This window comes from Tiliqua scincoides, chromosome 7 (assembly GCF_035046505.1).
Source record: "Tiliqua scincoides isolate rTilSci1 chromosome 7, rTilSci1.hap2, whole genome shotgun sequence".
In the NCBI taxonomy this organism is placed as follows: domain Eukaryota; kingdom Metazoa; phylum Chordata; class Lepidosauria; order Squamata; family Scincidae; genus Tiliqua; species Tiliqua scincoides.
Window position 1 is genome coordinate 4,864,940 of NC_089827.1, and position 17,493 is coordinate 4,882,432.

General features: G+C 44.3%; 1 protein-coding gene across 1 annotated transcript in view; it reads right to left on the bottom strand.

Moving 5' to 3' along the window:
- The window catches only part of CELSR1 (cadherin EGF LAG seven-pass G-type receptor 1), a 157,783-nt gene that overhangs the window by 15,911 nt on the left and 124,379 nt on the right, over nucleotides 1-17,493 (bottom strand). The window contains exons 18-28 of the mRNA XM_066633634.1: nucleotides 16,502-16,711; nucleotides 13,998-14,181; nucleotides 12,992-13,135; nucleotides 12,389-12,590; nucleotides 10,638-10,805; nucleotides 9,012-9,138; nucleotides 8,002-8,202; nucleotides 4,339-4,513; nucleotides 2,094-2,206; nucleotides 1,069-1,148; nucleotides 502-628 (exon numbers count right to left, since the gene is read on the bottom strand). Coding sequence (XP_066489731.1) covers nucleotides 502-628; nucleotides 1,069-1,148; nucleotides 2,094-2,206; nucleotides 4,339-4,513; nucleotides 8,002-8,202; nucleotides 9,012-9,138; nucleotides 10,638-10,805; nucleotides 12,389-12,590; nucleotides 12,992-13,135; nucleotides 13,998-14,181; nucleotides 16,502-16,711 — 1,731 coding nt within the window. The remainder of the gene's footprint in view (nucleotides 1-501; nucleotides 629-1,068; nucleotides 1,149-2,093; nucleotides 2,207-4,338; nucleotides 4,514-8,001; nucleotides 8,203-9,011; nucleotides 9,139-10,637; nucleotides 10,806-12,388; nucleotides 12,591-12,991; nucleotides 13,136-13,997; nucleotides 14,182-16,501; nucleotides 16,712-17,493) is intronic.

Below are 17,493 nucleotides of genomic sequence, written 5' to 3' on the forward strand. Positions count from 1 at the left end.
TTTCAATCTTTTTCAGCTCAGGGCACACTGACAAGGCACTAAAATGGTCAAGGCACACCACCAGGTTTTTGACGATTGACAAGGAACACCATGCTGCCAGTGGGGGCTCACATCTCCCATTGGCTCTATTAATAAATGACTTTCCCCCAAATTCCTGTGGCACACCAGTGTACCACGGCACAGTGGTTGAAAATGGCTGGGTTAGAGCAAGAAGTTACACAACAGACCTTCCAGACTTTCAGAGTTTGTCTCAACGCCTCTTATTGGCTATGTGTTTAGAACTTGGTGATCCACTTACAGGGGGGGCTATCTCAAGATCACTCCCTTGGAGAAAATCCTTCAAGCAGCAAAGGAGGATGAAAACCATTCTTTACTCACTCTTTTAGCTGTGAGCCCCAGTGTTGAGAAGGGAGAAGTCCTGACTCAGGATTGCATAAGTGGAGAAGCATGAGGAGGGTCTAAAGACATGATACCACTAAGGCAAAATATATGGCGACTGACCTGCAAGCAGCTGAAGATGGCAAACAGATAGTGAAAGGTCATGACATCGCTGTTCACGGCCATCAGCCCTAATAACCAGGTAGCACTAACCAGCAGGAGGAGGAGGAAAGCAGTTCGCAACCCTGAGCTAGATAAATGCAATAAAACCACGGTATTAGGGCATGTTACAATCCCTGGCACATCCACTCCCATTCCCAAATCCCCTTCAAGAGTAGCTAGACGAAAGGCTGTCAACCCCCTGCAAAACTTCCAAAGTCTTTCTGCAATCTTCTTAGAGCAGTTATGAGCTGATGGAAGGGTAATCAATGGTTCAAGAAATGGAAACACAGGCCGCACTTCACTTTTCTAACATAGACTTGCCCAGCTTGAGTTTGGGGAAGACTCAGGACCCAATCCTATCCAACTTTCCATCCTGTGGCAGGTGGGCAGTCACACAGGCCTCCTCAAGGTTGTTCCCTTTCCTCAGGTCTGCATTGTCATTGGAAACTTGGATAGGTTGGGGCCCTCAATCCCCCCACAGGGCCACTGCTCAGGAATATTTTCCCTCAGCCATGGCTACAAACTTACACGACTCCAGTTTTCTCCAGGGACCGCTGCCTTCTCTTGCATGATGCTTTCAGGGCTAGTATGAAGATTACAATGTTGATCTTGAGGGGAAAAAGAAAGATGGATCAGAACAGATTTGGTTTTCTTTCATAAGTTCACCAAAACCTGTACCCACTTTCTTACATCCCACAAAGTTACAAAGGGCCTCTCTCCACACTGTACTTCATTTCCCAATTCAAGAAACTTTGGCTCAATGATCAATCATACTTGTTACGTATGCAGTAAAGCAAGCTTCCAAAGGAACTAATCTTAGTAAAACAGCAGATGGAAAAGGAAGATGCTCTAGATCAGGGGTGCTCAATAGGTGGATCGCGATCTACCGGTAGATCGCGAGGCAAAATGAGTAGATCGCGGAGTGCCGACTCCCCCTTCAGGTGCCTCTGGGAGGAAACGCCAGGAGTAAGGCCCATTGTACTCAATGGGGCTTACTCCCAGGTAAGTGTGGCTAGGATTGCAGCCTCACAGCTTAATCCTAGGCATGTCTACTCAGGAGTAAGTCCTGTTATACTCAGTGGGGCTCAAGGTACACCAACATACATTGTACACATAAATGTTATATGTTATGATGGCGCGAACATTGTAAAAAAAACTCTGGTAGATCTCCGGGCCTTGCTGGGTTTCAAAGTAGCTCTCGAGCCAAAAAAGTGTGAGCACCCCTGCTCTAGATCTTACAACCAGCCTTGTTGTCAAGATTTGATTATAGGCTAGTAACACATGCACACAATGCCTCTATCTTTTGAGCACACTGATAAAAAGACAAATCTGATTTGTAGCAATGGCTGCCAAATAATGATCGAGATTTAAGATACTGGGATATTTTATAGTTTTAGGATTAGTTATCATGTCGTGCTTTTGCCATGTCTTTTGTACATCTGGTTTGTATTTAAAGATGTGGACTATATATTTATGTTGAGGCTTTACAGCCTCTAAAACAGCAACAATAAATTCAGTTCTGCAACTTTTATGCTATTTTACGCAATACTCACAACTACGACAATCACTATGGGTCCTGCAAAGCTCCAAATTAGGGTGTCGTGAACAGAAAGCCAGCAGAAATCGGGGTTCCCGTAGCCCTGTGGATCCAGACCAACTGCAAGACCTGTATCACAACACACAAGAGGAATGCATCTCTGATGTATGGAATCTATTAAAACCAAGAGTCACATTCTATACAAACACAGAATATAGAAACTACACAAAGAGTCTTAAATAACCATTATGTTATTGCATAACTATTACATTAGGTACACCATCTCAAAATAACTAACCATCAGGCATTGTGGAAAAGTCCATTAAAATATATAGTATCTTATAAAAATGTAATTTGACAGAAAGAGCCTGCTTCTCAAAACTGAATAAGCATTTTGTGGAGTTTGCACCAAATTGTGGCTGAACATCTGACTCTAATATTAAATGGCAGAAAATGAACTCTTTTCACTTCTACGTTATGCCTTGTTAGACCTGTTAATATTTTACTAAATTAAAATGGGACCAATTCTACCCTCAGGTACGTAGTTCACCTACTTTTAAGTTCAACAGGCATGAGGTACCTGCCACCAAGGATTTCCAGACCCTCCCAGCTCCTTCTCTGGTATCTGGTTCTGGTACTGCCCCCCTTATCGTTCCTTGATCACGTTCCCCACCCCTCAAAGGTCCTTTTATCTGCAAAGGCACTGAATCTCTCTATGTCCCAAAGTCAAGTTCATCATTGGATGACCGTATCATTTTTGAAATGTTTGAAGTTACTGAAGAATATTTGAATTGTGCATTTATTTATAAGCTGCTCAGTGCTTGGGGATGAGTCATGGTAGAGTTGCTTAAATAAATACCTAAAAATAGTATTTCTGAAAACTCATGGCAAACATACTTTCAGGGATCAGGGGTTGGCCAGGCTGTGTTGTACATAAGCCAAGGGTCTACACCTGTCTGTACGGGCCTTTCCTCCAGAGGCCTCAGCAAACCGCTGCTAGCACCATCTTCAGGAATGACAATTGACTGAAGTTCTTGGGCACATTTTTTTACTGAACATTTTCTTACTCACAAACATTCCTTCAAAAGCTCCAGAAAAGATGTGGTTGGTTTGCAATGGGAACATGAATGCCTGTCTAATATGCAAAGTAGCCCCATATACGACCAATTTCCCAACTGTTATATTAAACTACCATTAGCCACAAAAAGCCAGAAGATGCCTAGACTGACCACTCTGACTGATTTCAGCATAACTGCTGTAGGAATCTTTGGCTGGTTTGTAAATGTTTTTTTTTTTAAGTGGGTATTTCTTTTGCATGCCTTAATAGCTCACAGATGCCAGCTGGTGAATTCGGGTATCTTACAATAGTCTCTATCTCCAAGAGATTGAAAACTGAAGCCCAGCTATCAACCAATGAGAATAAATGTTAAAGGGAAAAAAAAGGTCATTAGGGAAATGTGCAACAACTTGGAAGATTTCCCTGTGTTAAGCATTTCACTGACATTTCAAATGGAGTCTGAAACTCATAACTTCAGGGCTATCTCTTCTTTTAGGTTTCAGTGATGATACCTTATACTCACAGGGCAATTAGAGGTTTCAACTTTAAACACTGGGGAACCCAATGGGGCCCTTAAATCAAGATTAAAAGGGCTATTTTAATAAAAAAGAAACTTTAGAGATACACAATTTTGGTTTTACTTTTGTCAAAAACAGAATATCCAATTTTGACAACGGCACAGTGTAGGTAATGAAACACCTGATAACTAACCTGCTTTTCCCCTGGATTTTAATTACCTTTCATAAATAATGTATCTGCAAACTCAGTGAGAAGTTTGAAACAAACTTGGTGGGAAAAGTAGTTCTTCTGCAACAAAATATCCCAGGTAAAGTCATAGGAAGCTGCCCGTGAGTCCATCCAGCTAATTACTGTCTAGTCTAATTGAAAGCAGCTCTCCAAGTTTTCAGACAGGGATCATTCCCAGCCTGACCAGGAAATTCAGGGACTGAAACTGGGCAAGACGGTTGCCTCCATTTTGCTCCCCAGCCTGAATGGCTCCAAAAGGGAGGGGCCAATTACATGCTTCAGTGGGGCTTCCTGCAAAACTTAGTGCTTTGCACCCCTCTAGCTATGCCACTGATTCCCAGGATTCTATGGGGAAAGCTCATGAGAGTCATACGTGCACAAAGCACCTATACAATTATAGTGTGAACACATTCCCAATATTTTAGCTTCTCCTTCCTTGTGGCCTGTTCATCCTTACCAGTTATAATGGCAGGGATCCCCCAGCCCATGACATAGTAGAACCTCATGTGTCCAAAATTGATGTTCCTCACTTCGGTCAACATGCGGTAGATGTGAAGTTGTTCGACAAACATCCAAGCAAAGGTGCTCATGTAGAAGTAGTGCAAGAGAATGGCTATCACGGTGCAGACAAACTAGAAAAAGAAAGAGCCCAATTCAGTTGGAACTGCCTCTGCTAAGCCACAAATACAACAGCACAAAAACTACACCAATGTCAGATGTAAGAAAATGTGAATAAGGGATATAATCCAAAGAGCACCTTGAGGCCTTGCCTCCCACCTTGTCCTTCGAGCACACAAACGGCTATGCAAACTGACCTGACTGTGGAAAGTTTCCCCTAGAGTGGTAAGGCTCATTGAGCGTGCCCACACAACTAGCCACTCACCAAGTTGAATGCAGTTTTCTACGCATGTATGGTAGCCAACCAGGAGCTCAGTAAACCTCCCCTCTGTGCTGCCTGTCTGGGACTACAAAATACCAAGGATGGTCTGGACGTCAAAGTTTGTCAACCACATAAGAGTCCTGCTGCATCAGACCAAATAAGTCCATTCTAGTTTATCATCTTGTCTTCTGCCCTGGTGCAGAAGCATCAATCAGATGCTTCCAGGAACTCTGCAGTCAGGGCATGGGGAGAGCAGCTCTCCCTTACTGTTCTTCCCCCAGCAACTGGTTAATCTAAATATCTGAGTCCCAACCATTCATCCATTTACTGGAAAGTGCTGGAAAGACTGGGAACCACTGCACTAGTCTATGCAAACTGCTTTTTGTTGAGAAGCGGTATATATATATTCTTAACAATAATAATAATAGATATTCAGTGCTATACTGCACTTCACAGGCCATAATTTGGTGACTCACAAACTGCGACTTTGGGAAACAATCTGCCTCCCCCCAAAAAGAAGATTGGGTCCGGGATCCCTAGCACTGATAAGCACTATCAGGGAACACTTTCCTGCACAGGACGGTTAGAGGAGAGTGCATAAATTGGCACTTGAGCTCCTCATCTAATCAAAGACATACATAAAGAAGTTAGGGAGAAGCGGAATTTCTCCTGGCAACCACACAGACCTCCCCAATGTTTTGAGAATTTTGGTTGGCTTGTCTAATTTTCTAAGCAAACCAACAAATGCCACACAAAATAAAAAGATTTTGCTCTTGTTGAAACTCTGTTTTTTCAAAGTGTTTTCTAAAAACTCATTTTCTTCTGTACAGGCTGCGATGATGAAAACTGCTTATTTCAAGTATGCAACAAAGAAAATAAATCATTTTTGCCCCTCAATCATCCACGGATGACTGAAGCCTCTCCCTGCTGCTTTACAGAGACTTATAAAAACTAAACAGAATGCCAAGCCCCCACATTCTTTCACTTTTCATGTTCATTAGCGTGTGACTGCCTTGGACAATTCTGATTCCCCAAGTAATGAGTAATAATTGCTTGAAACCCACACAGCCGACAGTCATCCCTACAGGTTCAGGGAGTAGCCTTGCACTGCAAAATACAGTTTATTTGGGGAAAATACCCTTAACAAAGGGTTTAAGGTAAACCTTTGGGCAGTGGTTCTGGGACTAGGACCCAGACTAACTAACCCAAACTAGGACAGTTGTTCCCAAACCGGTGGATCATGACCAACTCGCCAGAGAAGCACTTGTCCCTGTTACTTTAAGGGGCAAGGAAGGGGAGAGGTGGCAACACAATCTCTAGCATCACGCTGTTGCTGGGGACGGGAGGGGTTTTTTTTTTAAACTTACCTGCAGCTAGTGCTGCAATCCTGGAAGGCTTGGGTACCCTGTGGAGGATTCCCTGGACCCCTCCTCCCTGGGGACTGCAGTGGTGGCTGCAGGAAGGGGGGAAAAACCCCGTTCCCAGAAGCAGTGCAATCCTGGTGATCGCATTGCTGCCCCCCCCCCAACAACAACTTACAGTGCTCCCAACTCCCTTGTAGGAGTTTGGGAAGCATTGCACTAGGAAAAAAATTTAAAAGACTTGGACAGCTAATTATAAAGGAATTATAAAAAGGAAAATTCACTTCTAAAAATCCTAGCAAATCTATGGCCCAATCCTATCTAGGCCAGCACACAAAGGGTTTTATGACACCAGAACACAGTTCTGCTACCGTAAAATGGCTGCCGACTGAGTGCAGAGCACTCTGTTGGCACCGCTTTAGAAGCGCTGCCAAGGCAACATGGCAGCACTCCCAGTCCATTGACAGAGCTGCCTACACTTGCCAGAGCAGATGCAGCAGTGGCTGGGAATGGGCAGGGCGGGAGCGAAACCGGGCAGGCAGAGGGGCTTAATGGGGGTTGGGAATGCTGCAGGACAAGTAGATCCGGCGGCAATGACATATGTCAGATCCTATCCCCCTTTTCTGCTACCCTTCCTGTCCCCTTTCTCTTCTTAGACTTGCACTAGCAGAATCGCGAGCAAAAGTCCAAGGAGAGCCATTGTGGATCTAGGAGGCTTATGCAGAGGTAAGGGATTTAAACCCCCTTTTCCTGCTGAAGCCTTCTGATCCACCCCCCCTCCTCTCTCTTACTCACACCCATACATATCAAGAAGCCATTCCAGCTACCATTGGCCTGAGAAGACTGATGGAGGCAGGGGACAAACACTCTAGACGTTAAAGGAACAGGCCATTGATTTATTGGAATAAACCAACAGTACACATCTTAGGCGAGGCTTAACACAGAGCTCTTGACAGAATGGAGCCAGTGACAGGTTGATTCAGTGACAGTGACTGGCCTGGACGCCTTTAAAAGGGGATTGGACAAGTTTCTGGAGGAAAAATCCATTACGGGGTACAAGCCATGATGTGTATGTGCAACCTCCTGATTTTAGAAATGGGTTATGTCAGAATGCCAGGGAGGGCACCAGGATGAGGTCTCTTGCTATCTGGTGTGCTCCCTGAGGCATTTGGTGGGCCGCTGTGAGATACAGGAAGCTGGACTAGATGGGCCTATGGCCTGATCCAGTGGGGCTGTTCTTATGTTCTTATTCTTATGTCACCATCAGTATATTCAGAAAAGATTGTGAGGGAGAGAAAACGTTGTTTACTATAGCCCAGGGGTGTCCAAAGTTTTTGGCAGGAGGGCCACATCATCTCTCTGACACTGTGTCGGGGGCCGGAGAAAAAAAGAATTAATTTACATTTAAAATTTGAATAAATTTACATAAGTTTACATAAATGAATATATTAAAGATGAACTTATATGAATGAATGAAGGTCTTGCAATAGCACAAGGCTTATAAAAGGCCTTGCACAAAGCAAGGCTGGCCTTTCCTTTGCTGCCACTACTGCATCACTGACGTGAAACAGCAAGCAGTGGAGGAAGCCCTCATCCCACAGCTCACACGAGAGATCAAACAGTCACCCTCACTCTGAGAGCAGTTGCTTCAGGCCAGTGCGGGCTTCAACAAATCCCCAGAGGGCCAGAGGCTCGTTGGAGACTGGGGACTCCCTGAGAGCCACATTGAGAGGCCTCGAGGGCCACATGTGCCCCAGGGCCAGGGTTTGGGCACCCCTGCTATAGCCTCAAATTGTGGGGATTTTGTTTTGTTTTGATATGTTAAAACCCTTCCTTGCCCTGAGCATGTAATTCAAAAGCTACTGAAGTTAATGCTTACTGGATTTTCTGTCTGGTTGATCCCTATCAGGAAGACCAATTCAGAGAAGAACAGGGCGGCCACCAAGTTTTTGTGGATGCTGTGCAGGTTGGAGCGCAGAGTTCGGATCAGGACAAGGAGTATAAAGGTGAGCAGCAAAGCGACCAGTGAAATGGAGACAGTCGCATAAGTGATGATCTTCAGTGGAAGAGCCTCGCCGTTCTGCGCAGTAAGAGAGTAATTATTTTCAATACATTCCCTTCCCAAGTTTTATTTTAAAAAATGCAAATGGTTTCTTAGTCATGGAGTTTACTCTCCAAACAAAGTTCATGCAACAAAGGAAGTGGGGACTACAGTGACTCAACCTCCAAAGCATGATAACAATGTCCCAGAGATAAGCCTTTAAAAGTGACAGGTACCATCAACTCACTCTGGTGGGTTAAAACAGAAGCAATAAAAAGCAAACCACAATGAAATGGTTTTCAAATAGTTTGCACTTTTTGCAGATGTATTGCTTCCTGGAGCATATCCATACCAATAAAAGATCTTCCTGTGACAAAAGAAAAACTCTCAAGATTAGTAAACTTAATCTTTCTATGATCGAGAGTTGAGTGCAAGCCAAACTGTGTGCAGGGCTGGCACAGTGGCCACTGCACCAGCACAAGGTGTTGCAAATGTGCTGTAAGCTGCATTTGGAACCCCTGGCTGCTGGTGATGCAGGTGAGGCACTGAGTGGTGTAGGGGCATTGGAAGGGCAATAGAGAAACAGGGAAACACTGATTTGAACCCCAGTCTCTAAAAGTGCAGTCCTGTGCATGTCTACCCAGAAGTATGCCCTACTGAGTTTAATGGAGCTTACTCCCTGGGAAATGTGTGCAGGATTGTAGCTTTAGTGAGACACTACCCCAAATCTCCTATTTCACAGTAAAGATAAAACACTAATTCAATACATTCATTCATCCCATTGCATTTATCAAACTTTCTTACTTTCGCTACTGTAGCGAGCAAAACATCTTGAGGGATCCACTTACTTCGCGTTTTGAAATGTCCATTAGGACAGCAAAACTGGTCATGTGGTTGCACTGGCACATGATATGACTCTGGCTTCTGGAAAACAGTTCACAGCCCTTTGAGGACCAGCCTCCTGTTTCTCCAATCCTGGATCATGAGAGAAGAAGAGGCAAAGCAAAGAGATTCACAGACTGCTGTTAACAGAGAGAGAGATTGACTGTGCAATCCTACGCATGTCTACTCAGAAGCAAGTCCACTGAATTCACTGAGGCTTACTCCCAGGAAAGTAAGCATAGGACTGCAGCCTGAATTGATTTATGAACTGATAAGCATCACCCTTAAGTGGCAATTTCCTTTATTTGCCTTTCTCTTAAATGTACTTTAAAAGTACTAATCCAAGAATTCCCCAGCTCCAAGCACAAAATTTTGTGAGAAAATATAGACATGAAGGAGACATAACACGAAATCCAGCAGCTCAATAAGGCAGCAGTAGTAACAGCTGCAAGAAGCAATTGTTTAAAATAGCAAGAAGGCATTGCTTCTTTTAAACCTTGTCCCAACATGACAAATGACCAGATTATATGTAGGAAGCTTAAGTAACCTCAGTAACCCATTATTACTACTCTATTAGACTAAGCTACTTCTTTGATCTTTAAGCAGTGCTGAATCTTCTCCTGGTTAGAAAGCTGTAATAAAACCCCATTATTTTAAACCTCCCTTATTGTTTGCTATGTATATATTTTTAGACTCCTGTATTGATTGTAGCACTGTATAAACACTCACTGCAAGATTCTTCGTTTCCCACACCTTCAAATATGTCATTTTGATGTAAGGCATATTTTTCATAACTGTAAGCCCCATAACTTTGTCTTTAGAAACACAGGGCAGGACCCTGTCCAAATGAAGGCCGTTACGTTCCACTGATTTCCACTGGAGAATTAAGCATGTAACTAAATTTCTCCTGTTGAAATGTATAGGACTTAAAAGTGCTTAACTATGCCCTCCTTTAGCTATTTTCTTGCCAACATGATTGTGGCTTCTCCCATTCTGGTAAGAGGCCGTTAAAGAAAAGATCTGGAACTGAAGGCTCTTGGGCCAAATATGGATTTAGTTGGGGAACAAGATGCCACTCAAGTGGCAAAAGAGGGCTGTGGGGAAAATGGTGTCAGCACGACACTGAAATGGGTGGGGCAGGAACCTGGAACATTTGTTCCTTGCCCTGTGTCAAGCCCCAGATTGTCCAATGGGACTACTTGGATCTGTGCCAGCAAAATCACTGGCACAAGTCCAAGAAGCCCCAAGTTGGGAGAAAAGGCTCAGGAAGGGGGATAGGATTTGGTTTATGCCAGCCCCAGTGATCGCACCCCTTCCTGGGCCTGAACTACAGCATCCCCACTCTTACCCTGCTCTGAAACATCCTCTCCTGCTTCTGTTCCACCCTCCCACCACCCCTCTGCCACTCAGCACTGTACTCACTGGCACAAACAGTTCCAGATCCGGCGGGATGACACAGTCCTTTCCACCAGGGCTGCCTACACACACAGATGACCTACGCAGTGCCTGCTGCACTGGCACTCTGCGCAGTTAGAAAAGGGTATGGAAATGGCCACACAGGTCCTTAAAATAGTGCAAATTATGAAACATACGCAATTGAGTGGTTCCAGAACACGCAGACCGGCTTTGTTCTCTCCTCCGTTTCTACCATGACATGCTCCAGCGTAATGGGGCTCTCCAGAGGATTTGGCAAAGGCTCCCCTTCTCTATAAATAATTGCGCTGATTACCGGGGTGTTGATGATGGGTCGATTAGGTAGCCTGGCAAAACAAAACGCAATGACCATTACAGACATGCAAACAAAGATTATTTCGCAGTGCTTCAGGTGAGCATCTGTCATCACCTTTGGGAGGGAACCACCAGTGGTGGACGCAATGGAGAAAAACAGCTAAGGGTGCAGTTCAAACACGCCTGATTGTCTGCTTGATGACTGCGGCAATCAAGTAATGGCTTGCTTGTGTTCCTTAGCCATCACAACTCTCCAGGCGGAACGTCCATGTCACCTCACCACTCAAACACAAATGCTAAGTCTGGTGGTGTCAGCTCATACATTCAGCTGTGAGCCATCAAGTCATGAGAACTGAAATGATGCACAGGCATATGTGAACTGCCCTGAAGATTTCAAAGTCTAAGGCCCAATCCTATCCAACCTTCCAGTGCCAGTGCAGTGCAATGCAGTCCCGAGGTAAGGGAACAAACATTTCCTTACCTTGAGGAGGCCACCAAGACTGCCCCTCCCCCCGCTAGATGCAGCACACCCCCATTGACATGTCTGCATAAGTGCTGCAAAGTTGGATAGGATTGGACCATAAGACATCATACTGAACTGCTGTCTATTTTTTTTTAACAGATTAGATTCTAATGTCACGCAGAACAACAGAAATGGGCATGTGAACAAACTAATGATTAAAATTATACACCTGGGATCAGCTGAGATCTTCCCCCTTAAATCAGATCTTGGATGAACAGCCTTGCAAGATGTTAGGGTGCCTCTCAACCCCATGACAGGTGGAAGAGTGGGGGCAGGAAGGACACTGTGGTAAGTAGGATAAGAGTTCATGCTGACATTGGCAAGGGATAGCCTAGCCATCATTTATTTATTTGCTAAAGTTGTACCCTGCCTTCATCTTCTTGAAGGGCGTTCAAGGAGGCTTACAAAAGCCACCATAAAAATAACAAACATTAAAAAATCTCCTCAAAAAAAAACACGTTAAAATAGCACATTAAACAACCAAAAATAAAAATCATAAACCAGCAGCAAGCAGTAACAAAGGGAGGGCAGGCCGATAAAATCTAACCCACATAAAAACCCATAATATCTAATATTAAAAAGACCTGGACTCGGAATGCGGATCTAAACAACAACATCATTAGGCTCCATCGGAAGGCCTCTAAGGAAGGAACAGTTTGTAGGCTGAGAAGGAGGGAATTCCATAGAGTTGGTGCCTTACCAAGAAGGCTCTATTCCTTGCTGCTACCTCTCCTGCCTTCATAGGTGATGGCATCTGTAAAAGGGCCTTCTCCTATGACCGGAGAGGGTGAACTGTGTTGTATGGAAGAAGGTGGTCTGTCATATACCCTGGCTCCAAGAAATATGGGGCTTTTAAGGTTATCATGGTGATCCTCGATCCTGTCAGTGCAACTTGACATGTTGAGAGCCTGGAACCTCTCACAAGTTAAGGCACAATCTGTTCCAGGGCTGGGAAGAACAGTAGGAGAAAAAAAAAAACCTGCACAACACATTTGTCTTGTTCTCAACTGCACAGCTTTTCCTTCCCAGAACAGAACAAAAATATGTTGCCCAAAGCAAGTTGAAGAAGGTCAAGAGTCACATGCATTTTACCTCAGGCTCCTTCGATCAGGATCATAGCTCTCGGGAAGAAGCTGCCCCAGGGTCCGATAGATAATAACCATGACAGCGGCATGCTGGTCCAACCCCTCTGGATGCCGTCGCTTTCTTTTCGGAAGGGAATTTTGGCCATTTAAAATTTCATCCTCCATCTTAGAAAACAATCTGTGGTTCGATGACTTCATGGTAGGAGCCACTGAGGACAAAATCAATGCCAGAATTTATACTGTCATGCAATGTTTGGATTACTATGTAAAGAGATAAAGCTGCAGTAAAAACCATTCCCCCCCACCCCCGCAGCATAAGGGCTACCTTTCTTAAAATGGCGGTGGCCAATTTTTTTATCCAGGATGACCCTGGTTGCATATGTTTTTCAACTCAAAACTAGCAAGAAGTGATGTCACATGCGTGACTCTGAAATGTAACCCTTGCATAGGATGGGGGCAACTGTATTAGGAACTAATTTTTAAAAGACATATAAATACATACAAGACTTTCATATTCTCTAAGGCCCCCTCAGGACAGCATAACTGATCTCTCTCCCAGAGCTCAAGATTCTCTAGACTCTTTCCAAAAGCCGACAGAGGAGCAGCCTACCTTTTCGTTCGGAAGCTCTGAGCAAAGTATCAGGAAACAAAACAGACGACTCCAAATCTCTAGGATAATCTCCTTTAATCATATCAAACCGTGGTACTTTAGCTCCCGTAAAGTTAGCCTTTTCAAAGATGTCAACAGCAATAACTAAACAGAAATATTAAATATTAGGAGATCTATAATATATATATTTGGAGATCATTTCTGCAAGATACAGTTCAAACCCAAAATTATGCTTTTGTTAGCTTTCCAAAGTACTTGGATAGTGAAAAGAAATTCAGAACAATGACTGTAAAGCATTTGGTGAATCTTAAAAGCACATCTTCCAGCATTCAGACACATGAATATATTTCTTCACTACCCTTGGGCTGTTTCCTGTGTGTCTGTCTAGACCAGGGGTGCCCAAACCCCGGCCCTGGGGACACTTGCAGCCCTTGAGGCCTCTCAATGCGGCCCTCAGGGAGCCCCCAGTCTCCAAGGAGCCTCTGGCCCTCCTGAGATTTTTTTGGAGCCCACTCTGGCCTGACGCAACTGATCTCGGCGTGAGGGCAACTGTTTGACCTCTCACGTGAGCTGTGGGATGAGGGCTACCTCCACTGTTTGCTGTTTCATGTCTGTGATTCAGCAGTGACAGCAAAGGAAAGGCCAGCCTTGCTTTGTGCAAGGCTTTTTATAGGCCTTGAGCTATCGCAAGACCTTCACTCATTCATTTAAGTTCATCTTTAATATATCATTTATGTAAACTTATTCAAATTTATTCAAATTTTAAATGTAAATGAATTCTTTTTCCCCCGGCCCCTGACACAGTGTCAGAGAGCTGATGTGGCCCTCTTGCCAAAAACTTTGGACACCCCTGGTCTAGACTACAAGCCCCCTGATGTGGGACCTGTCCTTTCCCTTGTGTAAAGCACCACGTTCACTGATAGTCTGCTCTCTCTCTCTCTCTCTCTCTCTCTCTCTCTCTCTCTCCCTCCCTCCCTTTCCTCCAGTTATCAAGAAAGTAACTTACTCATATTTGCAGCCACAATAATGAAAGGTTTCATGTAGGTTTTCTTCATGTTTTTGGCCAAATTGTTGAAATATTCCTCATAGTATTTCAGTAAATGCGCTGCTCCCCCTTCGGTTCTCTGGATGTGTTCCCAATGATCTTTGGTGCTGGGGTCCAGAAGAGCGCTGCCTGCTTTTATAATATTCTAATAAGGGGAAAAAAATACATGCTGTTCACAAAACAGTAGAACAGTGTTCACCATCAAAAGAAATAACTAGCATTGCTGTGTCAAGAAAACATGCCTTAGCATATGGGTGGCAATATTTAAGGCTGCCATGAAGCACTCAACCGAAGCATAAAATGAACCCCTGGAAACTAAATTTTGTAAAGTTTCCCAAAGTTTTCCTGGTTTCCCAAAGTTTTGTAGAGGAAATTCATGAAAGAGCAGAAAAGGTTAGCACAATTATCTTTTTCATTTAATCTTCCAGTATTTTAAAGGGAACAAGGTTAGCTATTTAGTATTAAGGGAAGCTGGGCAAACCGTGGTACATTAATCCAGAATGATTTTGGTGAACGAGTGAGTTCTGTTCATTGTTGTAAATGAGCTAACCAGAAGACACTCGAGACAAGAAAAAAGCTGCAGTTCAGTGAAGTATATCCTATAGATTGACTGCAGATCTACATTCAAAATGTGGGCATCTTTCCTTTACCAGTTAAAAGAATTATCTGTTAGAATAGCTGTAAGTATTCAGAATGTGTCTGCTTTGAAAAGGAATTCAGACTGAAGCAGCAATTCTAGGCACGATTCTTGAGAGTAAACTCCCATCCAACGCAATAAGGTTAACTTTCAAGTAAACATGCATATGATTAAGCTGAAAATTAGGGAATCAGGACAGCAACCTTAGAGGCTGCAAGTGGGATTTGTATGCAGGGTGGCAAATGTTGGCGCTCTGGACTTGTGCTTGAATAATTTAACAGTCAACTTCACTTCTTTTTCCCTTTATGTTCCCTTTATGTTCTTGTTCAGTGTTGTTTTATTCCTCCGTTTCTCAGAGCTGCTGAAACACTTTTGTTATGCATCTCAACAAGAAACCATGCATTCCAGGGCTTTATTAAAAGCTTATCTTTGTAATGACATACACAAAACCTTGTTCCACCACTATATATTCACAACGTTTTAAAAAAAATTCTTTCACTGCTCCACAGTTATACCTAAGTTTATACTACATTTAAATGTACATTTGCAGATTTAAAACAAGGATTTAGCTTTAAAACACACACACACACACACCAAAAATCTCAGCTGGTTAGATGAAAATTTTGAAGGGAATACTTTACTGATGACTGTTCTGCTGTGTAGCATTTTTGCATGGTAGTCGTTTCAGCCATCAGACAGTGCAATTCTGCCTACATCCCAGACACATCAGGACCTTTCGCACTAAGCTCCAGGCCTGGCCACAGAACTGGAAGGGATGCTTGTATCTTGACTAGCTGATGATGCTGGGTGAAATGCCTGCTTTGAATGGTGGACAACACCTGTGGGTACCCTATGCACACCCAGCACCTGCCTTAGTGAGATTCATCACCTCCTTACTCCCTTGTCTCCTTGGCTGACCAGCTGGCCAATTACCTGCATGGCATGACCTGTCACCCTGCCTTTTCTTTCCACTGCATGACAGCAAGCTGGCAGTGATCTAAAACACCCTCCAGGAAAGGCTCTAAGCTACCATGATGCAACTCTCCTTACTACCTCTCCCACAGTGGGAAGAGGAGGAGGAGAAGCAGTGGCACAAGACACCAGCACTGGGAACAGTAAAAGAAGGTAGGGATGTGCATGTGAAGGTACACATGCAGTCCTAAGAATGGGGTGAGCAATGGCAGTGACTTGTAACCTCAGGTGCTGGAAGAGTGGGCCAGTTCTGGACATAGAGTCTTCCAGAAGCCCCACCATGGATACAGGAAACAATGGATATAGGGGAACCCTATCTCTGTGGGCTCCCACACCCATTACCTTTGTTTATGTTGTTTATAGTTGCAAGATGTATCTTGCTTTAACCAGACACTATAAGCAGAAAACGACCCGCTAAATAGTGACTATATAGCAAGTCAAGCAGGCAGGCAGCCTGCAGCTAGAGGGGATGACTCAGCGGACATGCTTCCTGCTCCTATTAAAGTTCGCTGAGTGACTCAGCAAACGTACTTCCTGTTTCCTGTTAAAATTCACTGAGTCATCCACTCTAGCTGCAGGTTGCCTCCTTGCTTGACCTGCTATAAACTTTCTGCTTATACCGCCTGGTTAACCCATTTTTGTCCAGCGCCCAGGTGTACACGTTTGGACCCTGTTGCATACTTGTAACATTGGGCAGAATTGGCTTAAAGCAAGTACACAATTCCTTTGAGCGACTATAAACAGACACAGGCGCAGATGTGGGGAATGCCTACACTTGAATTCTTTCTGGAACTGCCCCAGTAGAAATTGCACCACCTGAGGTATTCTCCATATCTCTCCGTTCCACCGTTCTTACCTCGTTGAACTCCACGTCCCTTGTGGCAGCCAGCTCAAACCCCTGCTGCTGGCTCTCATACTGCAACACCCTAATCATCATCTGGTAGGCCGTTCGCACATCGTTCCCATAAAAGGAGTTCGTGTGGTTAGTGGCATTCTGAAGCACTCTGACTATCTGCACCGACTTGTTGCCATCCATGCTGGTCTCATTGCGGAGAAGCTTTTCATTCTGATGCAAATAAAAATAATTCCCATTAGTAAAGAAACACCATCCCTTCGTTGCTCAAGTTCTTGATGGAATGCCAAGTCACCTCTATATATTCAAGTTCGCCTTGGAGCTGGTTTACGTAATTCCCCTGGCATGTATGTTTAAACACAGAAGGATGGAGGATTAAGTCCTGCACCTATGCAAACAGATTCAACTCACTGCATGTGTGCAAACTGTCTTATGGTTACATGCATCTGTGCATGTGACGGCTGACATGTGAAAGTCTACATCAGCAATTTTCAACCAGTGTGCCACCGCACATTATTGTGCCGTGAATGGCCCACAGGTGTGCTGCAAGAGTTTGGGGGAGAGTTGTTTATTGGCAGGGCCGTCAGGGGATGTGATCCCCCTGCCAGCAGCACGGTATGCCTTGGAGTCAATCGTCAAAAAACCCCGACATAAGCCTTGACAATTTTAGCACCTCATCTGTGTGCCATGAGATGAAAAAAGGTTGAAAGTTGCTGATCTACATCAGGGGTGCCCAAACCCCAGCCCTGGGGTCACTTGCGGCCCTCGAGGCCTCTCAATGCAGCCCTCATGGAGCCCCAAGTCTCCAATGAGCCTCTGACTCTCCTGAGATTTGTTGGAGCCCACTCTGGCCCAACGCAACTGATCTCAGTGTGAGGGCGACTGTTTGACCTCTCGCGTGAGCTGTGGGATGAGGGCTCCCTCTACTGCTTGCTGTTTCACGTCTGTGATGCAGCAGCGGCAGCAAAGGAAAAGCCAACCTTGCTTTGTGCAAG